At 65.8% G+C, this 15,013-nt stretch overlaps 4 protein-coding genes across 4 annotated transcripts; 2 read left to right on the top strand and 2 right to left on the bottom strand.

Moving 5' to 3' along the window:
• Nucleotides 1-1,698: 1,698 nt before the first annotated feature.
• On the top strand, nt 1,699-3,283 carry EMIHUDRAFT_451704 (hypothetical protein; the record flags this gene model as incomplete). Its single annotated transcript, XM_005767668.1, has 4 exons — nt 1,699-2,220; nt 2,362-2,623; nt 2,697-2,997; nt 3,114-3,283. The coding sequence occupies exons 1-4, from the start codon at nt 1,784-1,786 to the stop codon at nt 3,281-3,283; spliced, it is 1,170 nt and encodes a 389-aa protein (XP_005767725.1). The 5' UTR covers nt 1,699-1,783.
• An 896-nt stretch (nt 3,284-4,179) lies between these two features.
• Nucleotides 4,180-4,659, bottom strand: EMIHUDRAFT_211439 (hypothetical protein; the record flags this gene model as incomplete). Its single annotated transcript, XM_005767667.1, has 1 exon — nt 4,180-4,659. One exon carries the CDS (start codon nt 4,657-4,659, stop codon nt 4,180-4,182), a length of 480 nt encoding a protein of 159 aa, XP_005767724.1.
• A 2,624-nt stretch (nt 4,660-7,283) lies between these two features.
• On the bottom strand, nt 7,284-9,663 carry EMIHUDRAFT_421913 (hypothetical protein). The gene is made up of 11 exons (XM_005767666.1): nt 9,626-9,663; nt 9,528-9,552; nt 9,426-9,452; nt 9,064-9,141; nt 8,926-8,991; nt 8,819-8,848; nt 8,664-8,748; nt 8,416-8,595; nt 8,174-8,348; nt 7,627-8,102; nt 7,284-7,483 (listed from the first exon to the last, which is right to left on the bottom strand). Exons 3-11 carry the CDS (start codon nt 9,439-9,441, stop codon nt 7,372-7,374), a joined length of 1,218 nt encoding a protein of 405 aa, XP_005767723.1. The 5' UTR covers nt 9,442-9,452; nt 9,528-9,552; nt 9,626-9,663; the 3' UTR covers nt 7,284-7,371.
• A 2,918-nt stretch (nt 9,664-12,581) lies between these two features.
• EMIHUDRAFT_211435 (hypothetical protein) lies at nt 12,582-14,760 on the top strand (the record flags this gene model as incomplete). Its single annotated transcript, XM_005767665.1, has 6 exons — nt 12,582-13,090; nt 13,274-13,325; nt 13,410-13,594; nt 13,823-14,216; nt 14,475-14,620; nt 14,736-14,760. The coding sequence occupies 6 exons, from the start codon at nt 12,582-12,584 to the stop codon at nt 14,758-14,760; spliced, it is 1,311 nt and encodes a 436-aa protein (XP_005767722.1).
• Nucleotides 14,761-15,013: the final 253 nt, after the last annotated feature.

The raw sequence follows: 15,013 nt of genomic DNA, 5'->3' as shown, positions 1-15,013 counted from the left end.
TCCCGGAGAGGTGGCGGCGGTTCCTGAGCTCGGAAATCACTTCTTCTTTCAGAGCCTGCTCGGCTTCTACGTGAAATGGGGGAACGCAGACCTGTACCGTCCCTACTACACGCCCGGCTGGATGACGACTATCTCCCCGTCGAAGCTGGCAGCGCATACGAGCGTGGTGCTCAGCGCGCCCGACCAGCTGCGCCAGCGCGTGGCGTGGGCGCTCTCGCAGCAGTTTGTGATCTCGATCGAGAACGGCGACCTCGATCGCGGCAACACCATCAACATACACGACATCTGGCTCGCGTACTACGACATCTTTGTGCGCCACGCCTTTGGGAGATTCCGCGACGTCTTCAAAGAGGTCGCGCACTCGCACGCCATCCCACAACAGCATCGCACCCCACAGACGTATACGACCCCCTCCCACCCCGACCTCAGGTGGCGTACCACCCGGCGATGGCAACTTACTTGACCTTCATCGGCTCGCGGTGCCACTCTTACCGGCTGCAGGTCGCCGACGAGAACTTCGCGCGCGAGTCCCTCCAGCTCTTCACGATCGGGCTCTGGAAGCTGAATGGGGACGGCACGCCCGTGCTCGACGACGCGGGCGCGAGGGTGCCGACCTACACTGAGCGCGACCTATTCTCGTTCGCGCGCGTGTGGACCGGCTTCGAGCAGCAGGCACGCTCAAAGCCCCGACCCATCCCACTTTGCCCCTGATTCTTACCGTAACCCCGACCCCATACCAAACGCAGCCGTTCCGTGCAAACCTCGAGATGGGCGGTGGGCTCCGGTGGAGTACCAATCTGATCGACCCCATGCGGCTCAACGGCAAGTACCGTGACGTCTTCCCAAAGCACGACCTCTTTGGCGGGCACCTCGGCGACAGGCTCAACTCCTCGCTCTTGTAGTCCTCTCCTCTGGCCTCCCCGGCCCGGCACCCTCGCGGACGACTCACCTCTAGCTCACCTTCTTTTGCGGCAACTAGGTACCCGCTGTGCGCCGATCTGCCCGACAAAGCGTGGCTGCGCAAGGGCGCGACGTACCGCTACCTCGGCACGCGGCCCGCGCCGCTCGGCCTCTCCGAGCCCATCTACACCAGTAATTCCGGATTGGAGCCCATCTACGGGAGCTGGTGGATCGGCGACCGACCTGATACGATCCTCACACCGGACGCGACGCACTCGCAGCTGTTTGACGCGCTGTGCGCGCGCGGCTCCGACGGGGCGTGCACCTTCCCGATGGAGGTGGTCCTGCCCCAGCACCTCGCGTGCCACGACGCGCCGACGATCTTGTTCACCGAGTACGACGTTTACAACCAGCCCGTGGTCATGAATCGCTCAAACGAGTGCGAGGTCGAGGAGCCGCGCGTCATCCGCCTCATCGACCCCTCGAGCGGCGCGGTCGCATTCTACGAGTACGAGCGGCCGGCGTGCACCGAGCTCACCTTCTTCAACAACGGGAGGCAGGTGCAGCGACCCAACAACCGGCTCGGTCCTGAGAACTTCGCGTCCCCTGTGTGAATGGAAAATGCGGGGAAAGACTTGTCTGTGGGGGCTCGTCCAAAGAGCGGGTTAGATATGTTATGTCTTATGAATCCCTCAAACAACCGAGACCGTGGGTGAAAAGCCCTAAGTAACGCCTATAACCGGCGAAAAGAGAAAGAGACGCGGGGCGGCTCTTTTTTTCTTGCTGCACATCGCTCTCGCGAGAACGAGTCCGAGGATAGCTGCTCGGCAGCATTCCCAGGAAACGCACACCGCTTCCTTCCGTCGCCGACCCACCGGCAGCGATGTGTCGCCCCTTCCCGCCGTCAGCGCCGAGCCCGCTCAGCTCGCGCGCGCGGCTGCCGCGGCCAAACTCGCTGGCCAAGATAGATGAGTCGCAGACGGCGTCGCCAAAGGAGCTGCAGCAAGGCCTAGACGCGGTGGGCAGCGGCACAGACTCTCCAGATGTGCGCCGCTCTTCCGGGCTGCAGTCGCTGACCAACGACTCGTCCTCCTGGGCGCCCGGCCAGCACGCCTCTGCGCTCCCGACGGGAGTCTTCACGCCGCAGACGCTTGTCTACATCCTGGTGTGGTATGTGACGGGCGCGCTGACCAACTCGACGTCCAAACAGTCGCTCCAGCAGTTTGAGAAGGGGCGCGCGCCGTGGATGTCGCTGACGCTGATGCAGCACGTGTGTGCGACCGCCGCTGGCACCTTTGCGCTGCGTGTCGCGGGGCTCCGGTGCGGCCTCCCTGCCGGCCTCCGGCCTCCCTGACGCGCGCTCCCAGCCGCGCGGGCCTCCCAGCTTGCGGGCCTCCCAGCTGCGCGGGCCTCCGCCCGTGCCGCCGGCCGCTGACGGGCGCGCGTGCTTCTGTGCCGCAGGAGGTACAAGGAGCTGCCCGCCTCTGCGCAGACGTGGGGCTTCTACCGCATGGTGCTCGTCTACTCGCTCGGCTTTTGCATGACGAACGGCGCGTTCGGCGCCGTCAACGCCTCCTTTGTCGACACGGTCAAGGCGGGCGAGCCGCTCGCGACGATGCTGCTCACGGTGCTCTTTCTCTCCGACGCGCCGCCCGTGACGCTGCCCATCTTCCTCTCGCTCCTTCCCATCGTGGGCGGCGTCTCCATCTCGGCGATGGCCGAGGTGCGCCGCGCGCCGCGCCGCGCCGCGCAGGCGCCCGCCGTGCTGCGCTCCACCGGCGCAGCCCCGCCCGCAGGCGAGCTTTTCGTGGGTCGGCTTCAGCCTCGCGCTGGGATCCAACATTTGCAACGCCGCCCGCTCCATCTGCGCCAAGATGCTCAAGACAGAGCTGGGGCGCAACATGGACAACGCCTCGCTCTTCCTGCACGTAAACTACTACGGCGTGCTGCTGCTGCTGCCGGCGGTCCTCTTCTTCGAGGGGCCGATCCTGGTCTCGCTCTTCCGCGCTGGCGGCAAGCCGGCGCGGCTGTTTTGCCTCAACGGCCTGCTCTACTACATCAACAATCAGATGAACTTTCTCGTCCTCGAGAAGGCTCGTCCGCCCCGCCCCTCGCCGCTCCCCCGCCCCACCGCCCGCCACCCGCCCTGCTCCTCCTCCGCCGACAGGTCGACGCCGTGACGCACGGACTCATCAACTGCGGCCGGCGCGTAGCAAACATTGGCTTTGCCATCGTCTGGTTCGGCATCCCGGTCACCATGTACAATGGGCTGGGCATCGGCCTCGCACTGCTGGGCGCCTTCTTGTACATGAAGGCCAAGCAGATGTCCGTCCCGAGTAGGGCGACGCCTTCTGCCAGGACAGCCGCCAGCAAAGCGCAGTGAGGTGGCGGCGCTCGGCCTGCGGGCCGCCAGTTCGCGGCCCGCCTCGCTGGCTCTTCCCCGGCCTCTCCTGGGGGAGCGCTGTAACATTGTATTCGCCGCAGAGCGGCGGTACCGGCTTAGCCTCGCCCTTTCGCCCCACCCTTTTCTTGTCCGCTTGCACCGCACTGCAGCAGTCTCTTCTTCGTGCGAGCGGCATGTGCATGCCCGCGCCCAGCCTCTCCCGCCCCTCGCTCGGCGCCCGCTCGCTGTGGGTCCCCGGTTTAGTACGTACCGAAGTCCGGCGCTGTGTGGGTGCCGTCTGGGCTGCGAGAAGGGAGAAAGAGAGAAGAGATGTGTTGGTGTTCCGTCACAGCACACAGGTCCGTGTGCGGGGGACGTTTAGTATATGTCTATGTGACAACGAACGGAGCCGCGCGCGGGTGTACGCCGATCGCCGCACGCGACATACGCGCGGGCGGCGCTTATAGAGAGGGGGTTAGCGGCGCGAATAGCAATAGGAATTACGTCGATTACGAGCGGCGCCCCGCGCGCGGGGGCGCGCGCCGCCGCCGGCGCGCGGCCCGGCCCGCCGGCCCGGGCGCGGCGCCCCTAGCGGCGGCGGACGAGGGCGCTCTCGTGAGCGGCTCGAAGAGGTGTGCGCAGTGGGGCGCACGAAAATGACAACAACAATAACACACGTGAGAACGAGGTGTTTTTGTGACAGTTCGAGACGATCAGCATATCGGGACGAGCACGAGGCGCGACGCGTGCCTTGCCTGTGAACACGTTCTAGGCTTGCGCATAGGCCGGCCAGGCCGGCGTGCGCAGCACGGGCCGCGCTTCCGATCATGAAATCAGTCCCCCGCCACTGCCCACCCCTCTCCATGTCATGTCCATCTCTCACAGACTGCGAGCGTTCACGGAACATCGCACTCGTCGCTCTCGGGGTGCCACGCGCAGTCGGACTGCATGGTCGCGAGCATGGCTTCGGGCGCGCGACTGAGCGCCTCGGCCGAAACGGGTTGTAAGGGCCAGTCCCCGCCAGAGCTGAGGACATCCAAGGCCCCTTGGACGGCGGCAGGTGCTGCGGCGCTGAGCGACGGGTCCGTCGCCAAGGAGGCAGCAGAGCTGCCGATGGGCGCGAGGGTACACTCCTCCCCTTGCTCGCACGCGTCCTCGCACTGCTCCGGCTCCGCCGTGGCCCAAAAGCACGGATCGCTCGCAAACTCCTCTCCGTTCCCTGAAGCGGAAAGTGAGGCCTGCGTCGCGGTGCTATCGATGGTGGGGACGGCTGAGTTCCACCAGTCCTCGTAGAGGTATGCAGGTATGGGCGGGCGGAATTTGACAGAAGGGCCCAGAGTTATCGCGAGCACGGGCAGGGCACATACTGAGAGCATGGGACGACTCTGGGGAGTGGAGATCGCAGGAGATATGATGAGCGTGTTTTTCTTTTTAAGAGAAATTCCGCTTGGGCTTAATTTGGTACGAGTATCTCACACAGACGGACCAAACCGACCGACATCAAGCGCCCATGCCGCATGCATGCAGGCGCCTGCTTCATCCATGACCTTCTGGTGTGTGCACTATTCGTGGCGTCGTGTCGCCAGCGAGATGTCCAGGACCCACTCGAGAGGTTTTCCCCTTCCTCCCTGCGGCCGGCCACGACCCCATGGCGGCACCGAGCCTCCACAAGACTGCCCAATCGAGCACTGCCCAAGCGATCGCCAGCAGCAGCCCGGAGCCCGCGCAGAGCGAGAACGAGGCCGGAAGTGGGCAGCTCCAAGGACACGGAGACGAGCAGCTCTGCCAGTGCTCACTCACCATCTCCACATGCCTGGCGGCTCCAGCGAGGAGGAATAAGCTCGCAGAGGCAACCACCGCGCGGAGAAAGCTGGATGCCGCCTCGGCGTCGTCGTTGCCCCGCGTCCGCCTTCGCCTCCGCACATGGCGAGGCCGAGGGATACACGCAGCTAGCACCGGCGCCGCCGCGGGCAGCGCCCACTGAGGGGCGCCGAGGGCGAGCTCCGGCAGCGCAAAGAGGAATGGAGCAGCGCCAAGCCCGGCTGCAGCCACAACAGTCGCGCACACTCCGCAGCACTGTTTGAGCACCGCCCCACGCGACCCGGAACGGGCAAATCGGGCGTGTGCAAAGGATCCCACCAGGAGCAGGCCGGCGGCGATGCCAAAGCCGAAGTGTGCTGTTCGCAAGAGCCAGGCCCAGCGGAGATCCTGGGGATCGTAGCAAGCGTTTGCCCACGAAATGGAGCGAGATTCGCTGACGCCAACCACGAGCGTCGCATTGTAGGACATCTACAGATGATGCGGTGGGGGTCATCGAAAAAGGCGGCGAACGAATATTAGCGGATGATGACGCAAAAATGCCAACTCGTGTACATCCCGCCCTCCCGCATCCCGACCCTGTGGTGTGCGGACTTCGCTCATTGCACATTGGCCCGCTCTGCGGTGCGGCGCGCCGAGCCGCTCGGCGTCAACCGCACTGGGACCGGGACCGGGACTCTCGCCCGCCTCGCTGATCGCCGCTGCAAGCTGATGCAAGCCATTAGCGCCGTCCGCCTCAACGACTAAGGCAGTCGCCGCCGCCTCACCGTCGGGGCTCACCAAACCGGAACCCTCGGCGCTCGAAGTTGCGGGGTCGGTGGATATGACAGCATGCCGCGCTCCCTCGTCCGGCTCGATGCCGAGGTACTCGCAGCGACGCACACGCCGTGCACGCAGCCTCGCCTCACGCTCATCTCCACTCTCCGCCGCCATCGGAGCCCTTTCGAGTGCGGCCGTTGTTGCCGTCCGCTTGCGCGCCGCGTTGCACTCGGCGCGTGCTGCGTCGCGCTGCTCGTCGAGCGCGTTGCAGCGCTCGAGAATACCCCACGGCTTCGCCCTCCGACATTTGCGGATACGTCTCGAAGTGCGTCTGCCTCAGCAGCGTCGCCTCGTCCGCGTCCTGCAGCATGGCCTGTCCAGCGTCGAAGACGTTCTGCCGGTGAACGACCACGGCGCGGTGCCCGAGCTTGTTCATAAGCCCACGCCTCTCCGCCGTCGCGATCGCCCTCGCCGCAGCCGCCTTGCGCAGCTCCGCGCGCGCCGCCTTGAAAGCCGCCGCCGGCAGGCGCCGTCGTGACCGCAGCGTGGCAGTCGCGCGCTCAATGCGACCCGCAGCCGCCGCCAACGCCGCCGCGTTCGCCACGTACTCCTCGTCCTCGAGCACCATTGTCCGCCACGCATCGCTGTCTTTCGGCACGTCCGACGGCCGCTGAACCTCGAAGATCGCCGGCATGCGAGTCTCCGCCAGCGAGTCCCCCGGCTCGATGTCCTCCGGCGGGCGGTCCATCTCGGCCGCGCCAACCCGCGACGGCTACTCTGATACTCCGGGCCGACCCGTCCTACCCGACGGTGGCACTCTTCCACGTCTCGCTCACGCTGAGAAAAAATCTGAAACGGCGTGCAGCAGAGTCACCGACGAGTCGGTCCGCGTGACTCCTCGTGTCCCGTACCGTTCTCACACATCCATAAACTCACTTTGGCCTCACTGAAGCGATGCCTCAATCCTGAATCCTCAGATTTTAGATTAGGACGCTGTGGGCCCTCTAACACGGGCCTCGAGACACGGGCAGGAGCCCCACGGCGACACCACACACCCCTGGGGAGTCGACTCGCATCGATCGGTTGCCACCTTACATCTGGTTAGTGGTTACCTCCATGAACGGCGAGCGTTTACTTTTTGTCGCCGTCGCCAAAACATCTGTCGATGATCCAGTCCGACTCCGAGCCTCCCTGCTGACCGTTTAGCGTTTTCGGACCGTTACCTTCACGGAGCGTCGCCGTGGCCGCGTTCTGGTCTGCCCACGCCATTCTAAAACGTCTAGGACGAGCTCAGAGGCTAAGGGCGCATCCTGTGGGACCATCTAGCTCTAGTTTACTGGGTCCGCGGAGGCGGTCGGCGCACCCCGCCGTCTCGAACGTGTGTGCTCTCTGTCTGTCTCTGTCCCAGCTGTTTCGGCTAAGTCGTTTTGTACCGGATTTCAATGCTAGTGGCAAAACCGCGGAACGAAAATTGGCGTTTAATTTCGCGCACCTGCTGTCGAGCGGTGATCTCACCGATTCTCGCAAGATGCGCCCGCCCGCCGCCGGTCAGTCGTCGAAATAATCCTCCCCGGCGGCGTAGTCCGCTGCCGCGCTGTACTGGCCGTGCCCCGAGTACCGCGCCTGACAGGTAAGGGAAGGAACACTTCTCCACACACACACGAGGTGGTGGGGCGAGGGCCAAGCTCGGCCCTCGCGACTCGACATCTAACGTTTGAGTGTGTGCGTGCGTGCGTGCGTGCGTGCGTGCGTGCGTGTGAGTGCGCCTGCATCTGATCGTAGAGCTGCTGCCGTGGCGCCGCCGCGCCGCCGTGCCCCGCGCCGCCGTAGCCACCGTAGCTGGTGCGGCGGCTTGGGCTGCCTCGCCGCCCCGGGCTGCCGCGCTGCGACGCACCGCCCGCGCCGCCGCTGCGCCGCTCGGGCTTGCGGCGGCACTGGAAGTAGACGGAGGCGAGGACGACGCCCGCCGCGACGAGGGCGTGCGGCCACCACGGCTGGGCGGGCGGGGAGTAGCCGAGCCCGCTGCGAAAGTGGGCGACGCGCCTGAGGGGGGCGTGTGTCTCGGACGTGTCGTGGACAGTGCCCATACACGAACAGAGGACGACGCGCCTGAGGGGGACATGTCTCGGACATGTCGTGGACGTGTCGCGGACGTGTGCATGCCGTCCCGCTGCGAGAATTGCGAAATTGGGCGGCGGCGCGCGCGCCCCGCGCGAGCGATCACGACGAGAGAGCCGGCCGCCTGTTCACACCCGCCAGCTGTGAAGAGGAGGCGCGCCCCGCGCGAGCGATCACGACGAGAGAACCAGCCGCCTCCACATGCGTGTTCTGGGTCCAAGGTGGATCATCGTGGCCGCCGTCCCCGTCGTGCAAAGCACCGGCGAGCGGCTGGGAGTGCGCGACTTGGGAGAGCGAGGCGGGCGCGCCGCCGTACATGCCGCTCACGTTGTAGACGACAAGCCGCCGCGCCGCCGCGAGCAGCAGGTGCCTATGCTGTAGCTGGTCGTTAATGAATTGGTGTGCAGCACTGAGCCGCCGCCGCGAGCAGCAGGCGCCCCCTCACGGCGGCCAGACCGACCCCTCCCGCCCCCGCCCCTACCCCCGCCCCTGCCCCCGCCCCTACCCCCGCCCCTACCCCCGCCCCTGCCCCCGCCCCTGCCCCCGCCCCTGCCCCTGCCCCCGTCGCCATCGCGCGGGGCAGCGACTCGAGGAACACACAGCTGGCCTTGCGTGGCCTAAGGAGTCCAAAACACGTACATCAGCAACTAGCGACGCGAGGTACGCACAGCCGGCCTCGCGATGCCGCGAGGCGGAGGAGGCGTCGGCGACGCGGCCGCGCGTGTTGAAGGCGTGCACAGTCCCCTCCCTCGTCGCGGCAAAGAGCAGGCCTAATTAGTGCGCCCAATCGGTTGAATACTCCTTCGTTCGACTGCTGCTGTGTCGCGGCGAAGAGCAGACCGGGCAGGACGGCGTCGAAGGCGAGGGCGCCTAGGAGAAGGCTCCGAGAAGGCTCCGGGAAGGCTCCTGCAAGGGTGCGGAAGAGGTTGCGTCGAAGGCGAGGGCGCCGATGGCACTGTCCGGCGGTAGCGGGCATTCGCGCACAGTGGCAGGCGACGAAGCGGCGGCGATGCCTGTTCACGGACGGCGGGTGTGAAGAGACGCTGTTCACACTCACGGCTGCGGCGACGAAGCGGCGGCGATGCCGACCACCAGGAGCTGGTCGGGCGCTGCGAGTGCGAGAGCGGTGGCGGAGTGCGCGACGGCGGAGAGGCGAGAGAGGCCTACGTCGGAGAGATGCGGAGAGGTGGGGAGAGGTGGGGAGAGATGCGGTGAGATGCGGTGAGATGGGGAGAGACAGAGAGAGATGGAGATATACAGAGAGATATGGAGAGATATGGCGGCAAGGCGAGAGAGGCTTGTGAGGTGAATGCGCCAACATGAGGGCGGGAGGACGGTCTCGTGCAGAGTATTCAGAGCACCCACGGAGTCCGTTGAGGGCTACAGTTGAACACGGCCAAAGACAGCGGGATAGGGTGTGTCCTCTTGAGCTTCTAGGGAGAGAGGCCGGTAGGTAAGGACATGGCGGAGCCGCCTGCTAACAAACAATGCAAATCAAAGTCCATGAATCAACGAGTTAGCTCATTAGTAGGCGTGGACGCGGCTGGGCCTGCTGCCTCGGGGATGAGGGCCACCTATTCGTTACTTCACTCCTCTGCGCCCAGTGGTTGTCCAATCAACGCCTGATCCCGCGGCGGCCAGGCCCACCTGCCCGTCCGAGCGGCACGCGACTAGAGACCCTCCTCCTCCTCCTCCCCCTCCCCCTCCCCCTCCCCCTCCCCCTCCTCCCCCTCCTCCCCCTCCTCCTCCTCCTTGCAGCCTGGTGGCGCTCCCGCGCTGCCCGCCCCTCGTCGCTGCCGCCGGCGCGGGGAACAGGGCGACCACGCGCCTAGTGGAGATTGACGGAGATTGATGAAAGAAGGGAGAGGAAGGAAGATTGAAGAGAGGAAGGGAGAGGAAGGGAGAGGAAGGGAGAGGAAGGGAGAGGAAGGGAGTACTAACAGAGCGACCACGCGCCCGCCGTCTGCCGGGTCGCCGCCACGTTCGCTCACTGCCAGAGACGACGACGCCGACACCGCCTCCTCCGCCTCCGCCGCCACCGCCGCCGCCGGCTTGGGAGGTGACCACGACACGTTCTGCGCGGCATCCAGCCGGAGGACGAGCGGGAGGGAGGCCTAACGGTGCTCAGTGATGAACCAATGGGAGAGCTAATTGATGAGTAGGCGTCTGGCGTCGGGCGAGCGGGAGGAATGCCTAATCAGTTGTTAGCCAGAGGGGTAGTTGATGGAGTAGACAAGAGGCCGGTCGGCTAGCGAAGCCTCCTCCTCCTCCTCTGACGCCTCGGGTGGAGGGGCGAGGCGGTACGAGTGCAGCAGGAAGGCGCCTGTGAGTTGATTATTCAACGAATTGACAAGTTGGTGACTCGGTGAGGCGGTGCGAGGGCGCCTGTGATTGAAGGAGCGGGAACGCTAGTCAGAAGGGGCGAATGGGGCGGTACGAGAGCAGCAGGAAGGCGCCTTCCAGCGGCGATGGCATGGCCGCCCAGAGCCACACGGGGCCTGGCCCACCTGTTCACGGCTGGAGGCGTGAAGAGACGCTGCATGGCCGCCCAGTTTTGGCGCACGCGCTCTCCCGCCCGCGCTGAAGGAGAGGGCCTATTCAACACATCCTCCAGCGTTGGCGCGTGCCTCTACCACACCGCACTCTGCGGCTGCGCGTCAGCAGCTGCCGAAGCAGCGGCTGGCAGTTCTACCGGCGGGGCAAGAGGCCTCCCGTCGGCGCCGCGCAGGAGGAGCCTGAGGACAGACGGCCAGCGGTGCAGAAAGAGCACGGGCAAGAGGATGGACCAAGAGCGGTGTGTGTGGCAGTCCACGGGTCTGTGCGGCGACGCAAGATGATCGACCCAGCGCAGTGTGTGGTGGGGAGGCAATCACTGCAGTGTGTGGTGTGGTGGCAATCACTGGTGATACGAGCGGATACACTGTGGGTACATGTCTGAGGAAACCTGCCGCCGACGCCGGCGGCGACGAAGCGCGGCGTCTCGGAGGCGGGCGCCGAGCGCCGCGACGCACCCGCGGGCGAGAAGCCGCGCGAGATGGCGACGGCGGTCACCTCGTCCTCGTGCGCCTCCGTGTGCAAGCGAGAGAGCTGCGCCGCGCTGAGCCGGGCGGCGCCAGCCTCCTGCGCCGGCTCCACACGCGCTGCAACCGGCGAGGGAGGAGTGACGCTGGTCACAATCTGGCCCGCAGCCGTATCTGTGGCGACATCAGCCGTGTTGGATGCGGGCTGCTTGCCGGGAAGGCGTGCCGCAGCCTCCAGCGCTGCGACACGGAGCTCGACGGCCTCCAGCGCTGCACGCAGCGTTCGGATCTCCTCCTCGGCGGCAGAGCACGTGTCGCGATCCTTGTTGCGGCCGAAGGAGAAGCCCATGGCGGGATCTATAGTGTTGGTTTGGGGTTGGCTACAGTGGCAGGAGCTGGTCGCAATGGCACATCGAGAAAGAAACACATCGGGAAAAACACGGAACCTGGGAATCCGCCGCAAGTGGCGTGGCGTGGAGCGGTTGAGCATTCCTCCGGGGGGCCCTCTGCGCCGGGGAGGCGTTGTTGGAGCAGCGCCACCTTACAGGGTGCGGTTCAATGCACACATGTATATTCACGCAATTCTATAGAACTCAGGAATAACCGGCACCTGCGCACTTACAAGCACTTACAAAACAAAGTTCATACGCTTAGGCACACTTAAGTCTTAACGCTTGTTGAGAGGTGCATCGCAAACTTCTTCTTTTCGCCTCTCATTCTCTCGCTGGAGTGCGCCTAGGCGCGGCCATGATCCCTGACCCCTGTGCCGCTGCGCTATCTCGGGCTTCTGCTTTCCACCATCTCGCTGCGTCTCGCGCTGCCTCCCTGACCAGGGACCACGCACGGCAGGGAGGGAGCGTGCCGCTGACGATTAGAGGATAGTCAAGTGGGTGAACGTCAGTGTAAGGTGGTGCGGGGTTCATCACGACTTCTCACCAATTTTGCTTTGTTTTTTGCTTTTTCTTTTTTCTCGCGGGAGTCGTTTAGGTGTGTTAGTGGTGCCCAGTGTTGTGCGAGGGAGTTTTGTTGTAAAATTCTTTTTTCTCGGGGGCAGGGGACTGGCCGGTGGCATACTTAGGGGGGGCAGGGTGGTGGGCGGCGATCGCCGCATACCGTCCTATGCGCTATGGTGGCGAGTATCGCTACGCCAGGGAGGACAAGGGTGTTGACGTGCGGCTGCTGCTGTTCGAGTCGTTCGGCGGGTTCGGGACGGGGGTCGGCGAGATCCTCTGGAAGGCGGCGAACGTGCTGCAGAACAAGCTGACGCGGGCCCAGTACCTCGATGAGGTGACTTTGGACCACCAAGAGCTGGCTGGGGCTGCAGAAGCAGCGCATCTCAGTCGTTCTTCACACGGCCATCGCAGAGCAGATTGTGAATGAGCTTGCCAACGGCGAGGGCGGTCGAGTGCACGGAGCTAAGTGCCTCGCCGTCCTCGCCGGAGTCGCTTAGGCGGCTCCAGTGGTGTACCTGTGTTAGTGCCAGTGCGCGCCAGTCCCGTGCCCAGTCCTGTGCCCAGTGTTGTGCGAGGGAGTTTTGTTGTAAAATTCTAAGGCAGCCCATTGCAAATTCTTTTTTCTCGCGAATGCCGCGCTCTCCAGCGGACAGCGCGGCCAGCGCTCTCCACGTCGACGCCGAGCTCGCGGTGATTGGCTCCGGCCCAGCTGCCCTCGCCTTGCTTGCTCGGCTCGCTCGCGACGATCCGTCCAGCGCGCTGCTGCACTCCACTCTCGTGATTGATCCGTCCGGAGCGTTTTGCACGGCATGGGCCGCAAAGCTGCGCTCTCAGGGCGTGTCGCACCTGCGCTCGCCCACCTTTGTGCACCCGCACCCGTCGCGGCGGCTCGACGACGCGCTGCACGGCTACGCCGCCGCACACGGCCGCCTGCGCGAGCTGCGTCCGATTGAGGGCGTCGAGCGACAGTGGCAGGCGCCGTCCTCGCGCCTTTTCGAGGACTTTTGCGAGGACCTGGCGGCGGATCTGAGGGGAGGAAAGGAGGACAAGCGGCTCGCGGGCTGCCACGTTGCCGCCGCCGCCACCGACATCGTCCCGCTTTTCCGTGACTCTGCTCTGCCGTGGGCCTTTGACATTGCGTTGGACATCAACCTTCGCAGCTGCAGCGACGGTGGCGGCGGCGGCAGCCAAGGCAGCGGCGGCCACTGCAGTCAGGACGGCGTTGGCGGCGGCAGCCAAGGCAGCGGCGGCCACTGCAGTAAGGACGGTGGTGGCGGCGGCAGCCAAGGCGGCGGCGCCCACCGCCGAAGCCTGCGAGCGAGGCGAGTCGTGCTTGCGGTCGGCGACGGGGGCATCCCTCGGCATCCCGACTGGGTCGAGGAGGCGGGAGCTATCCCTGAACCTTCCGCGAACCTTCCTGGAGCTGTCTCTCGGGGACCACTCGGGGCCTTCCTGCAGGCGTCGCGCTCGCTCGGCTCCGCGCCATCCCCGCAGCCGGCCGCCCGCTCCACGCTGCTGCACGCCTCTGCCCTTGCCTCCGCGCTAGCCGACGAGCTCGCTACCACCCCGCGGCGCTGCTCTGCTCCCACCCTCCGCGGCGAGAGGAGCGGCGGCTTCGCCTCGTTTCTGTCACGGAGGCGACGGTGGCGCGACGTTGAGACGTCGGCGGCGTCGGCGGCGACGGGGGCGGCGGCGGCGGCGGCGGTGGCTGCCGCGGTTGTGGCTCCGGCGGCGGTGGCGGGAGGAGGGCTTCCCTCTCCGTCGACAAAGGCGATACGGTTGCCCTTTGTCTCGCTGCTGCTGCTGCTGCTACTGCTGCTGCTGCTGCTGCTGCTGCTGCTGCCTCTTCCTTCTCCGCTCCGCCGCTGCAGCGGAAGCGAGCCTCAACGCCCTCGCGGGACGGGCCGGTTGGTCGTGGTCGGCGGGGGCTTGAGCGCCGCGCAGCTGGCCGCGTTTGCCTGCCGGCTCGGCTGGCGTTCAGTGACCCTAGTGTCCCGATCGGAGCTGACGGTGCGGCCGTTCGACGTGGGCGGTGGCTGGGTCGCGTCGTTGCTGTCGCCGGAGCTGGGGGCGGAGGAGGCGGCTTTCTTCGCCGCGCCACCAGAGGAGAGGCTCTGGCAGCTGCGAGAGGCGAGACCGGGCGGCTCGCTTACGCCCGAGGCGAGGCGGCGGCTGGCGGAGATGGAGCTTCGGGGCGCCGGCCGCGTCCTCGAGCGCGCAGAGGTGCGCCGCGCCAGCTGGCGGCCAAAGGCAGCGGAGTGGGAGGTTTGTGTTTGCGCCGCCGCTGACAGCCAGGGCGGCGGCGGCGAGGGCGGCGGCGGCCAGGGCGGCGGCAGCGGCCAGGGCGGCGGCGAGGGCGGCGGCGGCGGTGGCGAGATTTGCGAGACTATCGGCGCGGATGCCATCTGGCTTGGGACGGGCAACGTGTTGGACGTGGATCGCCTCGGCCTCCTCTCGTCGGTCCGCCGCGTCTCGCCGGGCAGCGCGCACGGCGGGCTTCCCGAGCTGACTCCTTCCTTGCAGTGGGCGGACGGCTGGCAGCTCTACGTCGCGGGGGCGCTCAGCGCGCTGCAGATCGGGCCCGAGGCGTTCAACCTCGCAGGTGCGGGCGCTTGCGCGGCCCGCATCGTTGAAAGGTTGCTCGAGGACGAGCGGGTCACGAGCGGGCGGTGCCGGCACGCGCGCTGGACGCCGCCGTCGCAGCGGGAGCACTAGACGTACTTTACGAACGACTAGGTAGGTTTTTCTTACATGGGGGTTCTATCCTTCTCTCCCAGTCCGTAGGCTTGCGTTGCCGTTGGGATATTGATTGTTGCCTCAACCTCTGTGCATCCGGTTTGTGTCAGTTTCATCTCCGGCAACGTCGGCTGTACTAGTATACTAAGAGAGAGGTAAGGGTTTGCGTAAACTTCTCTCTGTCCACACACCTGACAGTTTGACACAACTGCCGCCACAGGCGTCGTTGGCGCACTTACTGAGCGGCAGCTGTGCTGGAAAAACAAGGAAGAGGCGCGTTACTTCATGCGGAAGCTCGACAAACACACACAGCAAAAGAGTCGAAC

The sequence above is a fragment of the Emiliania huxleyi genome (genome assembly GCF_000372725.1).
Source record: "Emiliania huxleyi CCMP1516 unplaced genomic scaffold EMIHUscaffold_48, whole genome shotgun sequence".
NCBI lineage: Eukaryota > Haptophyta > Isochrysidales > Noelaerhabdaceae > Emiliania > Emiliania huxleyi.
Note: the sequence above shows the minus strand (reverse complement) of the source record. Positions and strands in the feature narration are given on the sequence as shown.

Excerpts from the sequence above, each read along its gene's own strand:
- EMIHUDRAFT_421913 (XM_005767666.1), bottom strand. Across the intron at positions 8,749-8,818 it reads CTTCGACGCCGTCCTGCCCG|GCCTGCTCTTTGCCGCGACG; the intron begins GTCTGCTCTTCG and ends CGCACTAATTAG. Across the intron at positions 8,596-8,663 it reads GACGCCTCCTCCGCCTCGCG|GCCACGCAAGGCCAGCTGTG; the intron begins GCATCGCGAGGC and ends TGGACTCCTTAG.